This window comes from Lynx canadensis, chromosome A2, assembly GCF_007474595.2.
Source record: "Lynx canadensis isolate LIC74 chromosome A2, mLynCan4.pri.v2, whole genome shotgun sequence".
In the NCBI taxonomy this organism is placed as follows: Eukaryota; Metazoa; Chordata; class Mammalia; order Carnivora; family Felidae; genus Lynx; species Lynx canadensis.
Genome location: NC_044304.2, coordinates 163,772,187 through 163,788,148, shown reverse-complemented (window position 1 = coordinate 163,788,148; position 15,962 = coordinate 163,772,187). Strand labels below are relative to the sequence as shown.

At 53.1% G+C, this 15,962-nt stretch overlaps 1 protein-coding gene across 6 annotated transcripts in view; it reads left to right on the top strand.

Annotated features, from left to right (window-relative positions):
• KMT2C (lysine methyltransferase 2C) overlaps positions 1 to 9,617 on the top strand; it is a 286,865-nt gene extending 277,248 nt beyond the window's left edge. For all 6 annotated transcript variants that reach the window (XM_030308867.1, XM_030308865.1, XM_030308864.1 and 3 more), the window contains 6 exons: positions 282 to 424; positions 692 to 860; positions 5,080 to 5,196; positions 5,551 to 5,624; positions 5,875 to 5,983; positions 7,653 to 9,617. In XM_030308867.1, coding sequence (XP_030164727.1) covers positions 282 to 424; positions 692 to 860; positions 5,080 to 5,196; positions 5,551 to 5,624; positions 5,875 to 5,983; positions 7,653 to 7,745 — 705 coding nt within the window. In that variant the 3' untranslated portion in view covers positions 7,746 to 9,617. The remainder of the gene's footprint in view (positions 1 to 281; positions 425 to 691; positions 861 to 5,079; positions 5,197 to 5,550; positions 5,625 to 5,874; positions 5,984 to 7,652) is intronic.
• The last annotated feature ends 6,345 nt before the right edge of the window (positions 9,618 to 15,962 follow it).

Genomic DNA, 15,962 nt, shown 5'->3' with positions numbered 1-15,962 from the left:
CACGTGTGTTGGCTGGCGTGTGGTTGTTCCGTGGGTTAATACTTGTCTTCAGGGAGCGTTCGCCAGGGTTTACTAAGGTCTGAAATGTGTGTATTAACAGTGAAACACATCCAAATGCGGGCTGCTGCGTTAACACCAGCTAGAGGACCGTTTTGTGAACCGCGAGTATGTCGACCGGTTATTTCCGCAGAAGTTCAAGCTGAGCCGTCCTTTGGCCAGCTCGCCGTGGCCTGCGGTCTCGATCAGTAAACGAACCCTCCGTCTGTTCTGCTCCTTTTCAGCTGCCTGGGGTTGAGGCGTGTGAAAACTACACCTTCCGCTACGGCCGCAACCCTCTCATGGAGCTTCCTCTTGCCGTTAACCCCACAGGCTGCGCCCGATCGGAACCTAAAATGAGTGCCCATGTCAAGAGGTTTGTGTTAAGGTATTTTCTTTTAACTTCACATAGTACAGCCCAGGGTTTCTAGGCGCATTAGTGGTTTCTGTGCTTGACTTGTCTGCTGCTTACAAACCCTGCTGTCTCTGGCTGTGTCTGTGCCGACCGCATCAGAGAACCCGCCGTGTGGCTCTGCTAGGCGGCTTTCCATGTGCGTTCTCGTCAGTAAGAACTTGAACCGACGGGCTTGGCGTCATTCGGAGATGTCTTCAGTTCTCCTTTTATTTCTTCCTGCTGACGTGCCGCTGCGTGCAGACCTCACACCCTGAACAGCACCAGCACCTCCAAGTCCTTTCAGAGCACGGTCACCGGCGAGCTGAACGCGCCCTACAGCAAGCAGTTTGTGCACTCTAAGTCCTCGCAGTACCGGAAGATGAAGACCGAGTGGAAGTCCAACGTGTACCTGGCCCGGTCCCGCATCCAGGTGAGGGCGTAGTGTGCCGTCGGGGAGGGATGGAGGATGCGGGTCCCGTGGCTGCGGGAGTGGAACCGCATCGCCACCACCCCGTCAGATCTCGTTGGTTGGTAACACTGGGGGACTCCGTGTGTCTCCTGGAGCACAATGCCCTCCCCGCCCTCCCCCCCCTCCCCTCCCCCCCCCCCCCCCCCCGAAAGGAAGGGCCCCTGGGATCCTCGCCTGTGCGTCTCCATGAAAGCTCGTGGGAGGCAGGTGGCGCTGTGCTTTGCACGTACGGATTCGTGGAGAGTTCACCAGGGCTACTGGGTACTCAGGAGAGATACAGAGGAGTGTTTTCAAAAGGTGCTCCAGGTTGGGGACTTCTCTTTCGGAAGCCTCTTGGCAGGAAAGCCCCCGCGTGTGCTGGTGCGTACATTGTCGCATCTCCTCCAGAGAGAGCCGTCTGTAGGCCGAGCGTGTGAGTTGACATCTCTGGCCCATCCTTCCTGAGCCGCCTGCTCGGTGTCTCCCTCCCGATGTCCCCGGATGGGATTCCGAAGCTCCTGTTGCCCTAGAGCCGATCGTGTGCACGCTGTCCTCGTGCACGTGGCTCGTGCGCCTTGGCCGCGGTAGGCCCGGGTCCAGAGCATCGTCCGCTTTCGTTGCCTGTCCCCCCAGAAGAGCTCCCTCAGGTCCACTCTCTGGCTGTCACCCTGCCACCCCGTCCCACCCACACCCAGTGTGAGCTCCTCAAAATAGAAATCTGACCTGTATTGCGCCGTGTAGACTCAGTGGGATTCTTGTTCCTTTGTTGGAACCTTTTTCCTCCTCTCGGGAAGATTTTAAGATCTTGTTGTTGTTCTTGGTATTTGGACATTTTACAAAAAATGTGGTTAGGTTTGGGTCATTTTTTTAAAAAATTATTGCTGTTTCTCTTACCAGACCCTTTTTGACCTGGAACTTGTGGCCTTCGGTCTGGAAGTGTTTCTTCATTAATTCTTTCGCAAGTTCCTCTGTTTCTTTCTGTTTGAACCTGTAGACGGGTACTGGACCCACGAGATCCAAGATCTCACCGTGGGGACCCCAGACTAGCAGCGTCACCTGAGACCTCTGAGATCTGACAGTCTGGCCCCCGAGGTGGGGCCCCGGGTGATCAGTGTGAGCAAAGGCAGTCGATAACTTCTGTCTCCACCAGCCCTCCTCCTTCCCTCTCCGGTTTTGGTTCCCTTGTCCTTGTTCTGTGACTTCTACTTTATCTACTGATCTTTCTTTTGTGTTAAAATTTTGTGCCTGACATCTCTTTCTGCTCTTGATGTTTCTATTTGATACTTGGTTTTCAAATTACAGATACGCTGTCTTTCCTTCCTGCTGTTGCCTCAAGAGCAGAGCGCCTCCAATTCCTGGGAAACCCAGTGGTCCACTCCTGGCGGTGTGTCCTTTCCATTTGAAACGTTCCCCAGTAGCCCACCCACTCTTACCATTCCTCACGGTCGGTCTTACCCCCTCACTGTCGTTTCCGTGATTTCTTACCCCGGTGTTGAGTCTGCACCACATACTGTCCTAACAGTGCAGAAACATCTGGGCACAGATGTGCCAGTGGGGTCATTCAGCTACACTTTCTGCAGCATCGTTGACGCGCCAGTCCTCCGAGGAACGTCTAGGGTGGCTGAGGGAGTGGTGTTTCATTCTAATGGCTGTGAGGTTCCACGATGCCCTTGAGCTGTAACTAATTCAACCGTCCCACAGCCGATAAACGTTTGCTTTGCTTACGGTTTTTCCCAAAACAGCAGTGCCACCAATCTCTCGTACCGAATACCCCCGCATATCGATAGATTCACTTCTTTGGAGAATATTCCCAAAAGTGAGAGGACTGTGTAAAAGCATACGTACTTTTCGTCTTAGGTTTTCTGAAAAGGCTGCAAATGCACATTTCTTCCAGTGCCCGGAAGACGGTCTCTCTTCTTCCCTTCCCACCTGTAGTGCCACTGTCTTCTTACATTTCTGCCAGCCTGATACCGCTTCCTTAACTGCAGTTTCCAGCTGATGAATGAGCGCGCAGCTTTTCACGTTCGCCATTTGGATTTGCTCTTTTATAAATTACATACTCCCGTGTTTCCCGGTCCTTAAGAACTTGTGCTAACAGAGGAATTGCCCTGTAAAACATCCTTTGCCTGTTAGAAAATAGGGTTTCTTTTTTCTTCAGAAACGTTTTAATTTTGAGGGGCAACTGGGTGGCTCAGTCAGTTGAGTGTCCGACTCTTGATTTCAGCTCAGGTCGTGATCTCACGGTTCATAAGTTTGAGCCCTGTGTCAGGCTCTGTGTTGACAGCATGCAGCCTGCTTGGATTCTCTCTCTGTCTGTCTGTCTCTCTCTCTCTGTCTGTCTCTCTCTCTCTCTCTCCCCCGCCCTCCCCCCCTTGCTCTCTGTCTCTCAAAATGAAAGTAAAGTTTAAAAAAGGTTGTAATTTTCACATAGTCAAATGTATATACTTTTCTATAGCTTCCAGTCTTGGTGAAGACAGTGGGCTATGTTGTATATGTGGCTCTTAGGTATCTGTAGTTCAGAGATTTTTATGTTTAAGACAATTTTATTTTGTTCCATTGAATAACGAGTTGAAGCACCATTTGGTAAATAATCCTCCCACATTACACTGATCATGATACCACCATACTGCTCACAACTATCACGCATTCAGTTTTCACATAGGCACGGACCTACTGGGGATTCTCTGTTCTCTTTCATTGATCTCCCTGTCCTTTTTTTTTAAGTTTATTTAATATTTATTTATTTTTGAGAGAGAGAGACACACACACACAGAATCTGAAGTAGGCTCCAGGCTCTGAGCTGCCAGCACAGAGCCTGGTGCGGGACTCAAACTTAGGAACCACGGGATCATGACCCGAGCCGAAGTCAGACGCTTAACTGAGCCCCCCAGGCGCCCCTCCCTGTCCGCTCTCAAATGAAATTATATTGATCTCTGTACGTGTTACTTTTTGTGTTCTGGTTCATTCACCTCAGACCTGGAATTGAACAGGTAAATTGCGTAATTTTTTTTTTTTTTCTTGACCAAAAGAGAATTCACACACCAGAGTGTCTAAGGCGCCTGGTACTGTGTGCCCCACTGTGGCCGCTGGATGTCGCTGCCCCTGGGGACCCTCCCAGTTAGCACGTGCTCTTTCCCTACTCTGTTCCTGCTGTCTTCCGGCCAGTTTGAGCAGAGAAGGCAGAGTCACATCGGGACAAGAAAATGTCAAACGTCCATAGAAATTGTATTTCTTTCAGTCTGTTATTTTTCCAGAATTTGTAATGCTGAAACCCTAAAACCATGCATAATGGAATGTGATTTATTAGGCCCCTGGCAGAGACACTGAACTGCCAAACGAGAGACCTGTTTCAGTGTTTTTAGCCAGTTCAGACTCCTGTACATTTCTCAGGACTCAAAACTTGAGGGGAGAAGATGCCCTTCTGGAAGAACTTTATGTCTTTCCAACTTTCCTCCTTTTCCTGCTTCTCCTTCTGCCCTGGCTTCCAGGAACTCCTCGCCAGATCTGCAACCTGACTGCAGTATTAATAACCCCTGTGATCAGTCCTATTTCTGATTTGTTAAGTTTACTGTCCTGTCGTGCCCTTTTGGAAATGGTAACGGGAGAAAATGAATACCAGAAGCCGCTAGCGCGTTTAGTTGGTGGGATCTCAGCACGAATTACACGCAAGATAAGACGTCGGGCAGACTGTGGGCAGCCAGTGGTGCTAGTCTGTAAATATGTCTTAAGAATTTCGTGTGACGGGGCGCCTGGGTGGCTCAGTCGGTCAAGTGTCCAACTTTGGCCCGGGTCACGATCTCACCGCTGGTGAGTTCCGGCTCTCTGCTGACAGCTCGGAGCCTGGAGCCTGCTTCGGATTCTGTGTCTCCCTCTCTCTCTCTGCCCCTCCCCCCACTCACACTCTTGTCTCTCTCTCTCTCTCTCAAAAACTAAAAATGAAACATTAAAAAAAAAGAATTTCGTGTGAGGACACGAGACTGAGACAGGTAGTTGTGGCATTACTTTAAGTGGCAAGATTGTTTCATATGGAAGTATGTGTATTCACTAGAAAAGAGCGCTTGAGTTCAGGCGAAGTCTTTAGCGCTGCACTTAGGACGTGGTCTTTGTAGGAAAGGAAATGATCCGTTTGTTGTCCAGGAAGTTGAAGTGGTAACTGAGGTACGTGTACATACCTTTTCTTTTCCTTTTCTGCCTTTTGCAGGGGCTGGGCCTGTATGCTGCTAGAGACATCGAGAAGCACACCATGGTCATCGAGTACATCGGGACTATCATTCGAAATGAAGTTGCCAACAGAAAGGAGAAGCTGTACGAGTCTCAGGTAAGTGACCTCCTCTTCCCTGTCCCTGTGCTAAAAGCTGGAGACGGGGCCTAATCTGTCCTGCTACGTTCACTTTGGACCACAAGGCACATCTGGACGTTCTTGTGTTTTCCTTGCTTTTTTCTGTCAGTCTTCCCTTAGTTGGTGGTACTGTTTGCGTAGATAGACCTGTAGGTTAGTGAACCTGGCGTTGCCTCAGATCGTTGACGCACATTCACAGCACGTAAACAGATGTCAGCTGACCGGCTGTGTGAACGCACAGTGAGCGCGATCGGGCTGCGCTTCTCTTCCCCCCGACTCAGTCTCCCTGCGGTGAACATGCACGTGGAGAAGTTTCTGACTTTTCTCTTGCAGAACCGCGGCGTGTACATGTTCCGCATGGATAGCGACCACGTGATCGACGCGACGCTCACCGGAGGGCCTGCCAGGTGAGGCGAGGAGTCTGGTCCAGGAGGTGGGGCTCGCCGGGCCCCTGAGCTCATGACAGCCTCCGCGATGAAACATTCGGGGCAGATAAGTTCGGGCAAGGATTTTGATCTAAAATTGTCCGATTGGTCTGTTCTATTGATGGGCAGGTAGAACTGTCTCAGGCACAAGTTTTCCCTAAGAACTGAAAGTTTTTGACGCTGCCTCCAGCTGTTTCCTAATAAACAGTTTTCTGAAACGGTGGCTTTGCAGATACATCAACCATTCGTGTGCGCCCAACTGCGTGGCAGAAGTGGTGACTTTTGAGAGGGGACACAAAATTATCATCAGCTCCAACCGGAGGATCCAGAAGGGAGAGGAGGTAAGAGTGCGGGTCGTGTCTGCTACGTCCTCATCCCCACACGGAGTTCCCTGCTTTGAACAGTCAGCCTGGCCCGTTGTTTTCCACAGTCTTTGCTGCTAGAGAAATTCTCCTCGTGGTAGGTCAGAGGCCGCCGCCCTGTCACTTCACCCAGGGACATTCGAGCGCCACCTTCCTCCTCATGGAAGCATTGCAGTGTTTGAGGCCAGCCCCTCCCGATTCCCTCATGCCGTGCTCCCCAAACTCCACATCCCCGCATCGCCCGCCTGGCATCATTTGCCCGTGTCTCACCCCCTTGGTCACAGTTGGGCAACGTCCCTCTCCTTAAAGATTTTACCTGTCATCGAACTGATGTCTGAGGAAATGGGATCGTGGCCTCCGGGAACGTTACGGCTCACAGGAGGCCACCGTAAGGCTGTGGGTGGCCAATTTGGGGGCAGCATGTGGGTCCGGATTGCTTGAATTCATTCACACACTGGATCGAGACGAGCTTCCAGGTTTTTCTCAAGATTTTCAAACAGCTTGGCTCTTCTGTTATTCTTTCTTTTCTTCAAAATGCTGGCTGCCGAACTTGACATTTGTTTCTTTGGTCTCACAGACGCCTTTCCCCCGTTAAGGTTATTTCTAGTCTAGACCACTCGTTTATGTTTCCGAAGCCCGTGTCCCACAAACGCGATCACCACACGTTTCAACCTGGGAACGCCGAGCACCGTGGGTTTCTGGAGCCCTCTCCCAGGGTTCTGGGGCCTGCGTGTGTTCACACTGTTGGAACCCCCGGCCCTTTGAATAGAGCTCTGGGGTCGTTCTTGTAGGTTTTTGGTCTTTTTGGAATCCCCTCTTTCAAATCAAGAGTTTACCCAAGGCCCATTGTGCATCTCCAAGTATCTTGATGAGTAAACGAGGGGAAGTTCCTGAGAACCTGGCTCGGAGGCCCCGTGAGCTCCAGGCCCATCCTTCCCGTTCCCGCCTGAGGAATCTTGAGTGGGTGGCTCAGCCTCTCTGAGCCCCTGCCTCATTTCGTGTACCGTGGAGAAGGTTTCCTTGAAGGACCCCTCAGGGCCCCGGTGACAGGTGCTAAGTAGTTCGGTTGCTCAGGGAGGCTACTGCGTGAGTTCCGTGGTGTCCCCTTTCGGTGTCCCGGGAGGTCTCGGCGAGCGGCGCCGTACTCGGGGTGTGCTGAGTCAGGAGGGCCCCGGAGGGTGTGGGTCCTCCCTTCTGGCTGGGCCACCTGGGGTTGTGTGTGAGCAGGGTGGCCGTGCGGACCCCCACCTACCTGACGGCGGGGCCGGTCCGAGACGTGGGCGGTAATCCGGTCACCCTAGGAAGGCCCTCCGTAAACGTTCTTTTAAGTGAGGACAGAGGAAAACAAGGTCCGCTGGCAGGGATGGGTCGTCCGGCCCGAGGGTGTGATGGGGGAGGGAGCGTGGGGGCCGCGTGGAGCCGTGGAACGCGCCTCTCCCCAGCCCGCCTTCCCTTCCTCGGGCTGGCTCGGCCTGCGGGCGGTGCCTCCCGGGGCCCCGGGTGGTTCTCGTTCCCGGGTCCCCGGGTCCCCAGATCCCCCGCGACCCGGCCCGGCCTCCCGTCCACCTGCCGCACTGCCGGCGCGAGGACCGGGCGGACCGAGGCGCGGCCCCTCCGTCCCGCTCACGCCGTGTCTCTGCCGCGGCAGCTGTGCTACGACTACAAGTTCGACTTCGAGGACGACCAGCACAAGATTCCGTGTCACTGCGGGGCCGTGAACTGCCGGAAGTGGATGAACTGAACGCATTCCTCGCCGTTCGGCGGGCGGCTCGTCCCCACGAAGAAGCGATTCGACGCACCGTTTGACTTCTGCAGACAGAAAGAGATGTTTGTTTTCTGTTGTGTGACTTCTTGAAGCGAGCTTCTGGGAGTCCCGGCTCCTCGGCCCCGGGCGGGAGCCGCCGGGACGGCCCGGAACGGCCCAGCACTTTTGTTTTCTGCTTTCTCTTTCCTTCCTCCTTCTTTCCGCGGGTGGGTTTTGTTGTGTTTCGTTTTGTTCTCGAGTCTCACCGAGGAGAAACTTCTACTGGGGCGGAGAGCCGCGGGCTGCCGGGCCCCAGGGTGGGGGCTTCCTATGAATGTAAGACTGAGATCACCAGCGAAAGGGAGATACGTCCAAAGTGCTGGCCACGGCCTTATCTGAAAAAGGGGCAGGCCCTCTAACTTAAAAGTTTTTTAAAATAAAGTAGACACCACTGAACAAGGAATGTACTGCAACGACTTCCTTAGGGACGGAGCTAAGGGGCGATAACTTGCACTAAAACACGTTTAAATACTTGATTCCATGAGTCAGTTTATTGTAGTTTTTGATTTCTGTAAAATAAGAGAAACTTTTTGTATTTATTATTGAATAAGTGAATGAAGCTATTTTTAAATAAAAGTTAGAAGAAAGCCAAGCTGCTGCTGTTACCTGCAGAACTAACAAACTCTGTTACTTTGTACAAATATGTAAATATTTTGAGAAGAAAAAAAATACAGTATAAAAATAGTATTGACCAAATGCTACCAGGCTCCGCAGCAGCTCGGGTGCTTATAAAATGTTCACGGGGATGTTACAATACAACTTTGTGTTGTTAAATATGCCATTATAATTCTGTAATAACCAAAACTTCAACCTAGAGTATTTGGGGTTTTTTGCAAACTACGGTCTATTAGTACTTAATTGTTTTATACACCTTCCGATAGAACGGAGTGTGGGCTGTGACTCCACCTTTTATAGCCGTTTTGGTAATTTAAACTAATGTTTTCATATTCTATTGTTGCATCCCTACTTCTTCAGGTTTTTTTGTGCTTACGATTTGTGATAACTGTGAATAACTGCTTCAAGATACACCCAAATGGAGGCTGAACTTTTCTTCAGCAAAAGTAGTTTTGATTAGAACTTTGTTTCAAGCCACAGAGAATCATGTAAACGTATTAGATCATGTAGCAGGGCTCCAGTCTAACTCTCTAGCCTTCTATTTAACACAAACATTTGAAAAGGAAAAAAAGAGAAAAAAGAAAAAAAAAAAAAAGAGAGAGATTCGATCACAGTTGTGGCTGCAGGACCCGGGCCGATAGGGTTTTGGAAGATGTAATTTTAAAATGTGTTTGTATGAACTGTTTGTTTACATTTCTTTAATAAAAAAAAAAAAAAACACACACTGTTTTGTGTTTGCTTGTAGAAACTTAATCAGCATTTTGAACCAGGTTAGCTTTTCATTTTGTACTTAAAATTCTGGTACGGACACTTCACAGGCTGAGTATAAATGAAGTTTCTGTGTGCACAATTCAAGTGAGCTGTGAACTGTCGGTCCATCAGTGACGCAGTTCTGAACTTGTAATGTATATGGCATGATGTATTTTTATCTTACAGAATAAATCAATTGTATATATTTTTCTCTTGATAAATAGCTGTATGAAATTTGTTTCTTGAATATTTTTCTTCTCTTGTACAATATCCTGACATCCTACCAGTATTTGTCCTACCGGGTTTTTGTTTTCTGTTCTGTATAATAGTACCTAATGTTGGCAAAAATTGAATTTTTTGAAGTATACAGAGTGTTATGGGTTTTGGAATTTGTGGACACAGATTTAGAAGATCACCATTTACAAATAAAATATTTTACATCTATAAAAGCTCCTGCGTCTGTGTCAGCCCCGCCCGTGTTCCGCCTGGAGCTCGGGAGTGGACAGGTTCTTTTCAGATAAAACGTTCACGTCTCATTCCCCTCGTCTGCCTTGGCGGGAACTTGGCTTTTTCCTTAGGGTGTTGGCTGCCAAGGCCAAGTTAAAGCATATCCGTGGTGCCCTGGTCCCTTGTTTGAAGTCCATTTTGTTTGTTAAATTTATTTTTTTTTTTTTGGAGGCGGCTCTTCTAGGTTTGTTCTGTGTGGTAGAGACTGGATTTCTGTCGTATTGAATGTACTTAACATTTCAGGGGATTGCCGAAATTAGCTCAGAATCCCCCTCGCGATTTCTAAAACCGGTTTTTAGCTCATGCTTCATGAACAGCCTAAAATAACAAGCTTTTATACTGCCCGGTTTCGTTAGAAATTCTCAAAGGGCCGATCTGACAGAGGTTTGAAAAATATTCTAACGCGCGTCCCGTTTGCGAAATGCGCGTTCGGCCGGGGCTGGAGCGCTCCCGGTCTGCGCCAGGGTTGGGGCCGTGGCTTCTCGGACTTGGCACTGGGTCTCCAACGACCGGACGCGGGAGGAGGCAGACTCGAGTCCTCTCACAGCCCGAGTCCTGCCCTCCGCTGGAGGGGGTCCGGCCACTCGTTCGCCGCCAGGCCGGGACAGGCGCAGACGCTCCCCGTAGCCGGCGGGTCTCACGTACGTGGCTGTGGTTCCGCGGGGAAGGGGGCCCCGGGGAGGCCGCGGGTCTTAGGAGGAAACAGCAGGGGCGGCTGGTGGCCACCTGGCGCCCCCAACCTCGAAAGAGTCCCCTTGCGGCGGCCCCAGGGGGGGCGGTGGTCGGCTGCCACGGTAGCCCGTGCCCCTGGGCCACGTGCTCGCCGCAGCGAGGACGTGCCCGAGAAGCACCGGGACAGAAGGAGGCGGCCACGGTCCCCGGCGTCGCTGAGCTGGTGTTCCGGTTAGGGAGACGGAAACGGCCGCGTCTGAGCCAGAGAGCCCCGCGCGGGGGGCTGGGGGCAGAAGAAGAGCCGTGAGGTTCAGCTGCGCCAGCGCCGCAGGAGCCCCCGGAGCAAGTGCCGTGACCGACGCTGCGGAGGGGACTCAGCAGTGACAGCCGGCGGTGGCCGCGGTCGGGCCGCTTTGCAGAAAGACCCGCTCAGCTCTTCCAAAGTGCAGCCCCTTCTCTGCGTCCCTGCCCCGGTCCCTCCCGGCCCCCCTCCTGCCACCAAGGGGACCCCACTTGTCTGGCTGCAGGTGTTTCTTGGGCCAGTCGTTTCTTGTCCCGGGTGACAACGGTTGGCCATCGTCCCTCCGAAACCCCAAGCCTTGTTTTGTGCGCCTCACCTTTCCCTGGCATTCTGTTCTCCCCGTCTTTCCGCGCGAATCTTTTCCCTGAAAGCACCCCGCCCCGTCCTTTAAGCTGGGAAAAGGTGCGTGTTACGAACCCGAAGCTCCCCCCCCGCCCCCGGACAGATCTGTTGTGGGGTGCTCAGGTCCCGGCGCCCCGACCCCGACCCCAACCCCACGCCCGGGTCCCCGAGCGTCCCGGGCAGTCCCTCCGGCGGCCGGCGACCGCGGACCAGACCGAGTTGGGGACGCGCAGTCGGCCACCTGCGTGTGCTCAGGCGTCCCGTGTGCTTGCGTTAGGAGAGTTCAGGGTCAGGGACGGGGTGCCCCTTCAGAGCATCTGTGTGAGAGGACGAGAGACCGGAATGTGACCTCCATGAGGCGCTGCCACTTGGTGCACAGAAGGAGCCGCCCCGCGTGTCTCGGGACGGAGCCGCGGGACCGGCTGCAGATGCCCCGGGAGGCCTGGGGTTCCCGACGTGTCCACAGCTCCCGGCGGCCCGCTGCGCACACGGCGTCCCCGACAGCGTCGCCTCGTTCCTGGCCCCCGTCGGCCCGAAGGCCCCCCGGAACTTTCGGAACCCAGGAGCGCAGCTCCCCTCCCGTGTCCGGCCTGTCGCCGGCCGCCATGCGCGGCCCCCTTCGCTCCGTGTCCTCCTCCCCAGCTGGACCCTCCCTCCACGTGCACTCGTGGCCCTGCCCGCCTCTCTCTCCCCCAGCGAGGTCTGAACCCAGTTCTTCCTGCTACCGCCCAGACGTGGAAACGTTTCCCCTTTTCCCTCCGCGGCAGCCTGGGTTCCCCTCGCCACTCCGAGCAGCCCCACCGTCACCGTGGCCCCTCGAAGGCCCGAGGCCTCCTGTCCCGCCTGCGGCTGCAGTCACCACCGGCCGCGCCCACCCGGGTCCCCCCACGGCCCTGCGCAGGCGCGTCCGACCCCCGCGCCCGTCCTGCCCTCCCCAGACTCGGGCTCCGTGTCCTCTTGTGAAAAACGTCTTTAGAAATGCTGTTCGGTTTCCACGTGGTTTTTTTGACACGGGCGTCTCTAACTTCTGTCTTCCTCACCAGTCTGACAGAAAGTGCTCCGAGGGCAGGGACAGCAGGGGACGGAGGAGGAGCCGCCACGTCCAGATGCTGACCCCCGGGGTCCCGGCCTCTGCTGGTGTTTCCTCCCCACTCTGTGGGGCTGGAGCAGCCCTCCCGGCAGGACCCCGGCACCGCTGGTGGTCCCTGTCCCCCGGCCGGGCAGCGGCTCTGTCCCTCGCCCCTTGGGCTCTCGGTGGTGACAGCCCCACCGTCACATCACTCCTCATAGTGTAAGTTAATTCCATACCTGTGTAAAAATATGTGCTGATTTGTGATTAAGATACCCACATTTGGGGCGCCTGGGTGGCTCGGGGTTAAGCGCCTGATTTCGACTCAGGTCATGATCTCGCGGTTGGTGAGTTCGAGCCCCGCGTCAGGCTCTGGGCTGACAGCTCAGAGCCTGGAGCCTGCTTCAGACATGTGTCTCCCTCTCTCTCTCTGCCCCTCCCCGAATTGTGCTCGCTCGCTCACTCTCTCTCTCAAAAATGAAAAAAAGAATTTTTTTATAAGTGAGCAAAGTGAAATATCCACATTTATCCTTAAGAACAAACAAAAGAAGGGAAGACAAAAAGAAAAACCCTAGATGTTTAGGTCGGTCACCTGTTTTTCTTGTGAGTGGAGCTGGTCAGGCACATTTTCAGGTATGTACCTGATGTTATTAACATCTTACATAACTGGGACTTTTGTCAAAACTCAGAAGGTGACGTTGGTACCTGACTAAACTACAAAATACTGCTCCAAAACCACTGGTTTTTCAGCAATGCCCTTTTTCTGTTCCGGGATCCAATCCGGGACATCACGTTGCATTTGGTGTTTCCTTAGTCTCTGGTTTGGGACAGTAACTCGGGTTTACCTTGTTTTTATGACCTTGACAGTTTCTACTGGATAGCGTCATTCCTCACGACGTTAAACTTATCCTTTACGTTTTAGTGCACTGAGCATATATGTATAATAGCTGATTTTGATATCATTGTCTGCTGATTCTGTCATTTCTGAGCCCATTTTATTAACTGATCTTTTATTCCTGGTAATAGGTCACATTTCCCTGCCTTTCTTCCATGTCTGGTAATTTTTCTTGGATTCCAGAATTTGTGCTTTTATGTTGTGGGCTGCTGGATTGTGTTGTGTTCCTTCAAAGAGTGTTAGGCCTCCGTCTGGTGGCAGTGATCTGAGAATCCGTTTCCTCTTTTCAAAGCTTGCTCTTTAAGCATGTTTAGGACGAGCCTAGTTGAGCCCCAGCACTGAGGCATGGCCCTGTGGGGGAACATACTGGATGCCCTGGGTATCCCCCAAGGTGGCTGCACTGGCTGTTGCTAAAGGATTCTCAGCCCCGTGTGATCTCCTTCCCCAGCACTCGCTCCTTCCTTGGACTTGCCTTTGGCGCAGTCTCATGGAATCGCGCCGTCCCCGTGGACACACGGGTACACAGCCAGGCTCTGGCAGAGACCCTGTGCGGGCTTCTGGACCCTTCACGTGCCACGGCTCCGGCCTCCCCCCACCACGCTCTCGGTTCTCCAGGACCACCAGCCCCTTCCGAAGCCTCTCTCCCCTGCCCCCCCACAGCAGTCTGAAAGTGGTCTCTGGGCGAACAGCCAGGATGAGTCTAGGCTCACCGTGTTCCTCTGAATGCGTCCCCGCAGTCCCTGCCGGCCTGTGTCTAGAGTCATGTGTGTGCGTTTTCCCGCCTTTCCAGGAGGACAGGCCCAGATCCTGTTGTCCCTTTGGGGCAGAAGCAGAACCTTTCTTGTTTCTTTTTGATTTAAAATTTCCCTTCCGGTCAAATTCTGTTTCCTTTCAAGGCATTATGTGTCATGTTGCTCTGCCCCATGTTTCATTTTCTTCTTCGTTTCCCAACTTACTTTTTAAACTTCCAGTGCCTGAGTTCTGTCACACTTCTGAGTTACCGAATTCTGCTCTCTGTTGTCATTTTCTGTAACTTAGCGTCCTTTGCCTCGTTTGGAACAGCGTGTGACAGTTTTGCTCGGCTCTGTAAGCGTGCCTTTCTGGTGTGCTTGCGTTCCCCTCGCTGCCTCAACTCTTTTCTTCTTTCCCCTACTTGACGCAGCGGTCATGGGACTGGGGCTGTGACCCCGTCTGCCAGAATCGGGGTCAACCGTGCCTACAGCTGCACTTCCCGGGTGGGCACCGTCTGGATGCCTACAACGACCCAGACCAGCACAGTGACCGAACTGAATGTCCCTTCCAAGAGTCAGAAAGTTTGGGTGTAAATGGAGAGAAGGAATAAAAGTAGCTGAGAGTGAGGGAACGAGTAAGTGGGTTGTCATGAGGGAAACCCAGTGCCGCATAAACACCTCGCAAGAGGTTCAGCAGTGATGACTTTGTCTCTTAGCTCGATTATTCCAGATGCTGGAAGGGTGAGGTCCTGTGTTGCTGAGCTCACTCCTGCTGTTGGAACCAGGTCGAATAGAAGCCTGCGAACGTGAGTGGCCTCGTCCTGGGAGACGTTTTCATGGGATGTGATAAAGGCCTGGATAGGTGTCAATGACTGCACGGGATTCTAGTAATGTGCCAGCATCTTAGGACTTTTGTGACCGTTTTGCTGTGTCTGGAGACCAGGGGATAAACTGTGATATTGCGATGGTGAGAAGCAATGTGTGGATTTGGTCTTTATCCCCATTTCCACCTGGAGCCTCTGACACCCTTGGAATTTCCAGCGACGAGAGCCATAAAGGTGTCTGTCACATTAACAAGGGGACTGTGGGAAGGCACCAGAGTGCAGGGGCCGGTGCCAGGGGAGATCTCAGTCCCACCCCCCTGACCTCCAGGGAGGGCAGGAAATTGGAGGTTGGATTGGATAAACCGCCAGCAGTTGATGATTTCATCGATTAGCTCTGTAACGAAGCCTCCATAAAATCCTAACAGGATGGGATGCACAGAGCTTCGAGGTTGGTGAAGGCGAGCACGTGCTGGGAGAGTGGCGCCCCCTGCAGGGCACAGAAGCTCGGCGACCTTTCCCAACGCCTTGCCAGGGTACGGATATTCATCTGTATCCTTTATCATACCCTTTCAGAATAAACCCAAACAGAAGCAAACTGTTTTCCTGAGTTCTGTGAGTCGCTCTAGCAAATGAATGGACTCCCAAGGAGGGGGGTCACAGGAACCTCCAGTCGCAGCCGGTTGGTCAGAAGCACAGGTGACGTGGACCAGGGATGGGCTGTGAAGGGGGTGCGGCTGTCTGCTGGGACTGAGCCCCTAACCTCTGGGTCTGACACTATCTCCGGGTAGGGTCAGATTGGAGTTTAATTGTAGAACAGCCGGCAGGTGTCCCAGAGAATCGCCCTGGGGAGAAAGCTCCACACATCCGGTGACCGAAGTGTCCGAAGCGAAGCAGGTAAGGAGGCTCATGGGACGGAGCCCGGGAAGAGCTGGCTTTTCCCTACACGGGAGGTAGACCACCAACAGGGGTTTTCTAATACAGACTCCCCCCCTTACGATAACCGTGTGTGGGATTTGTCCGTGAGCCTCTTCTGGTGCTCAATTGATGAGGATTTCGTTCTCCTGACCTTGCGGGAGGGGTGTTCAGGCAGCTTTCCCCCCTCTGCAGAGGCGCTGGTGGCCGGCTCCTGCCGGGATGCCTGGGTCTGCTTCCCTCCACGCCGATCCAGAAAGGGATCCTCTCTGTCCCCTGACCCTGCTAGGCTTTTATTCCTTCCCAGCAGCTCCTCCTCAGTCTGGGGCCTGACCTTGCAGCCCCGGCGGGAAGTGGCAAGAGCTGAGAAGAACCTGCCAGTTTCCTTGCCGTGTGAACTCGCCCACTGTGTTCCCTGCAGATGCTTGTGGCCAGTTTGGGCTTCTCTTTCTCTGGGGCCTGCGAGGCGTTCGGTTGTGTTGTTCCCTCTGCTTTCTGCCCCACGAGTGCCGGTGACAGGTCTTGTGGCTGTTATC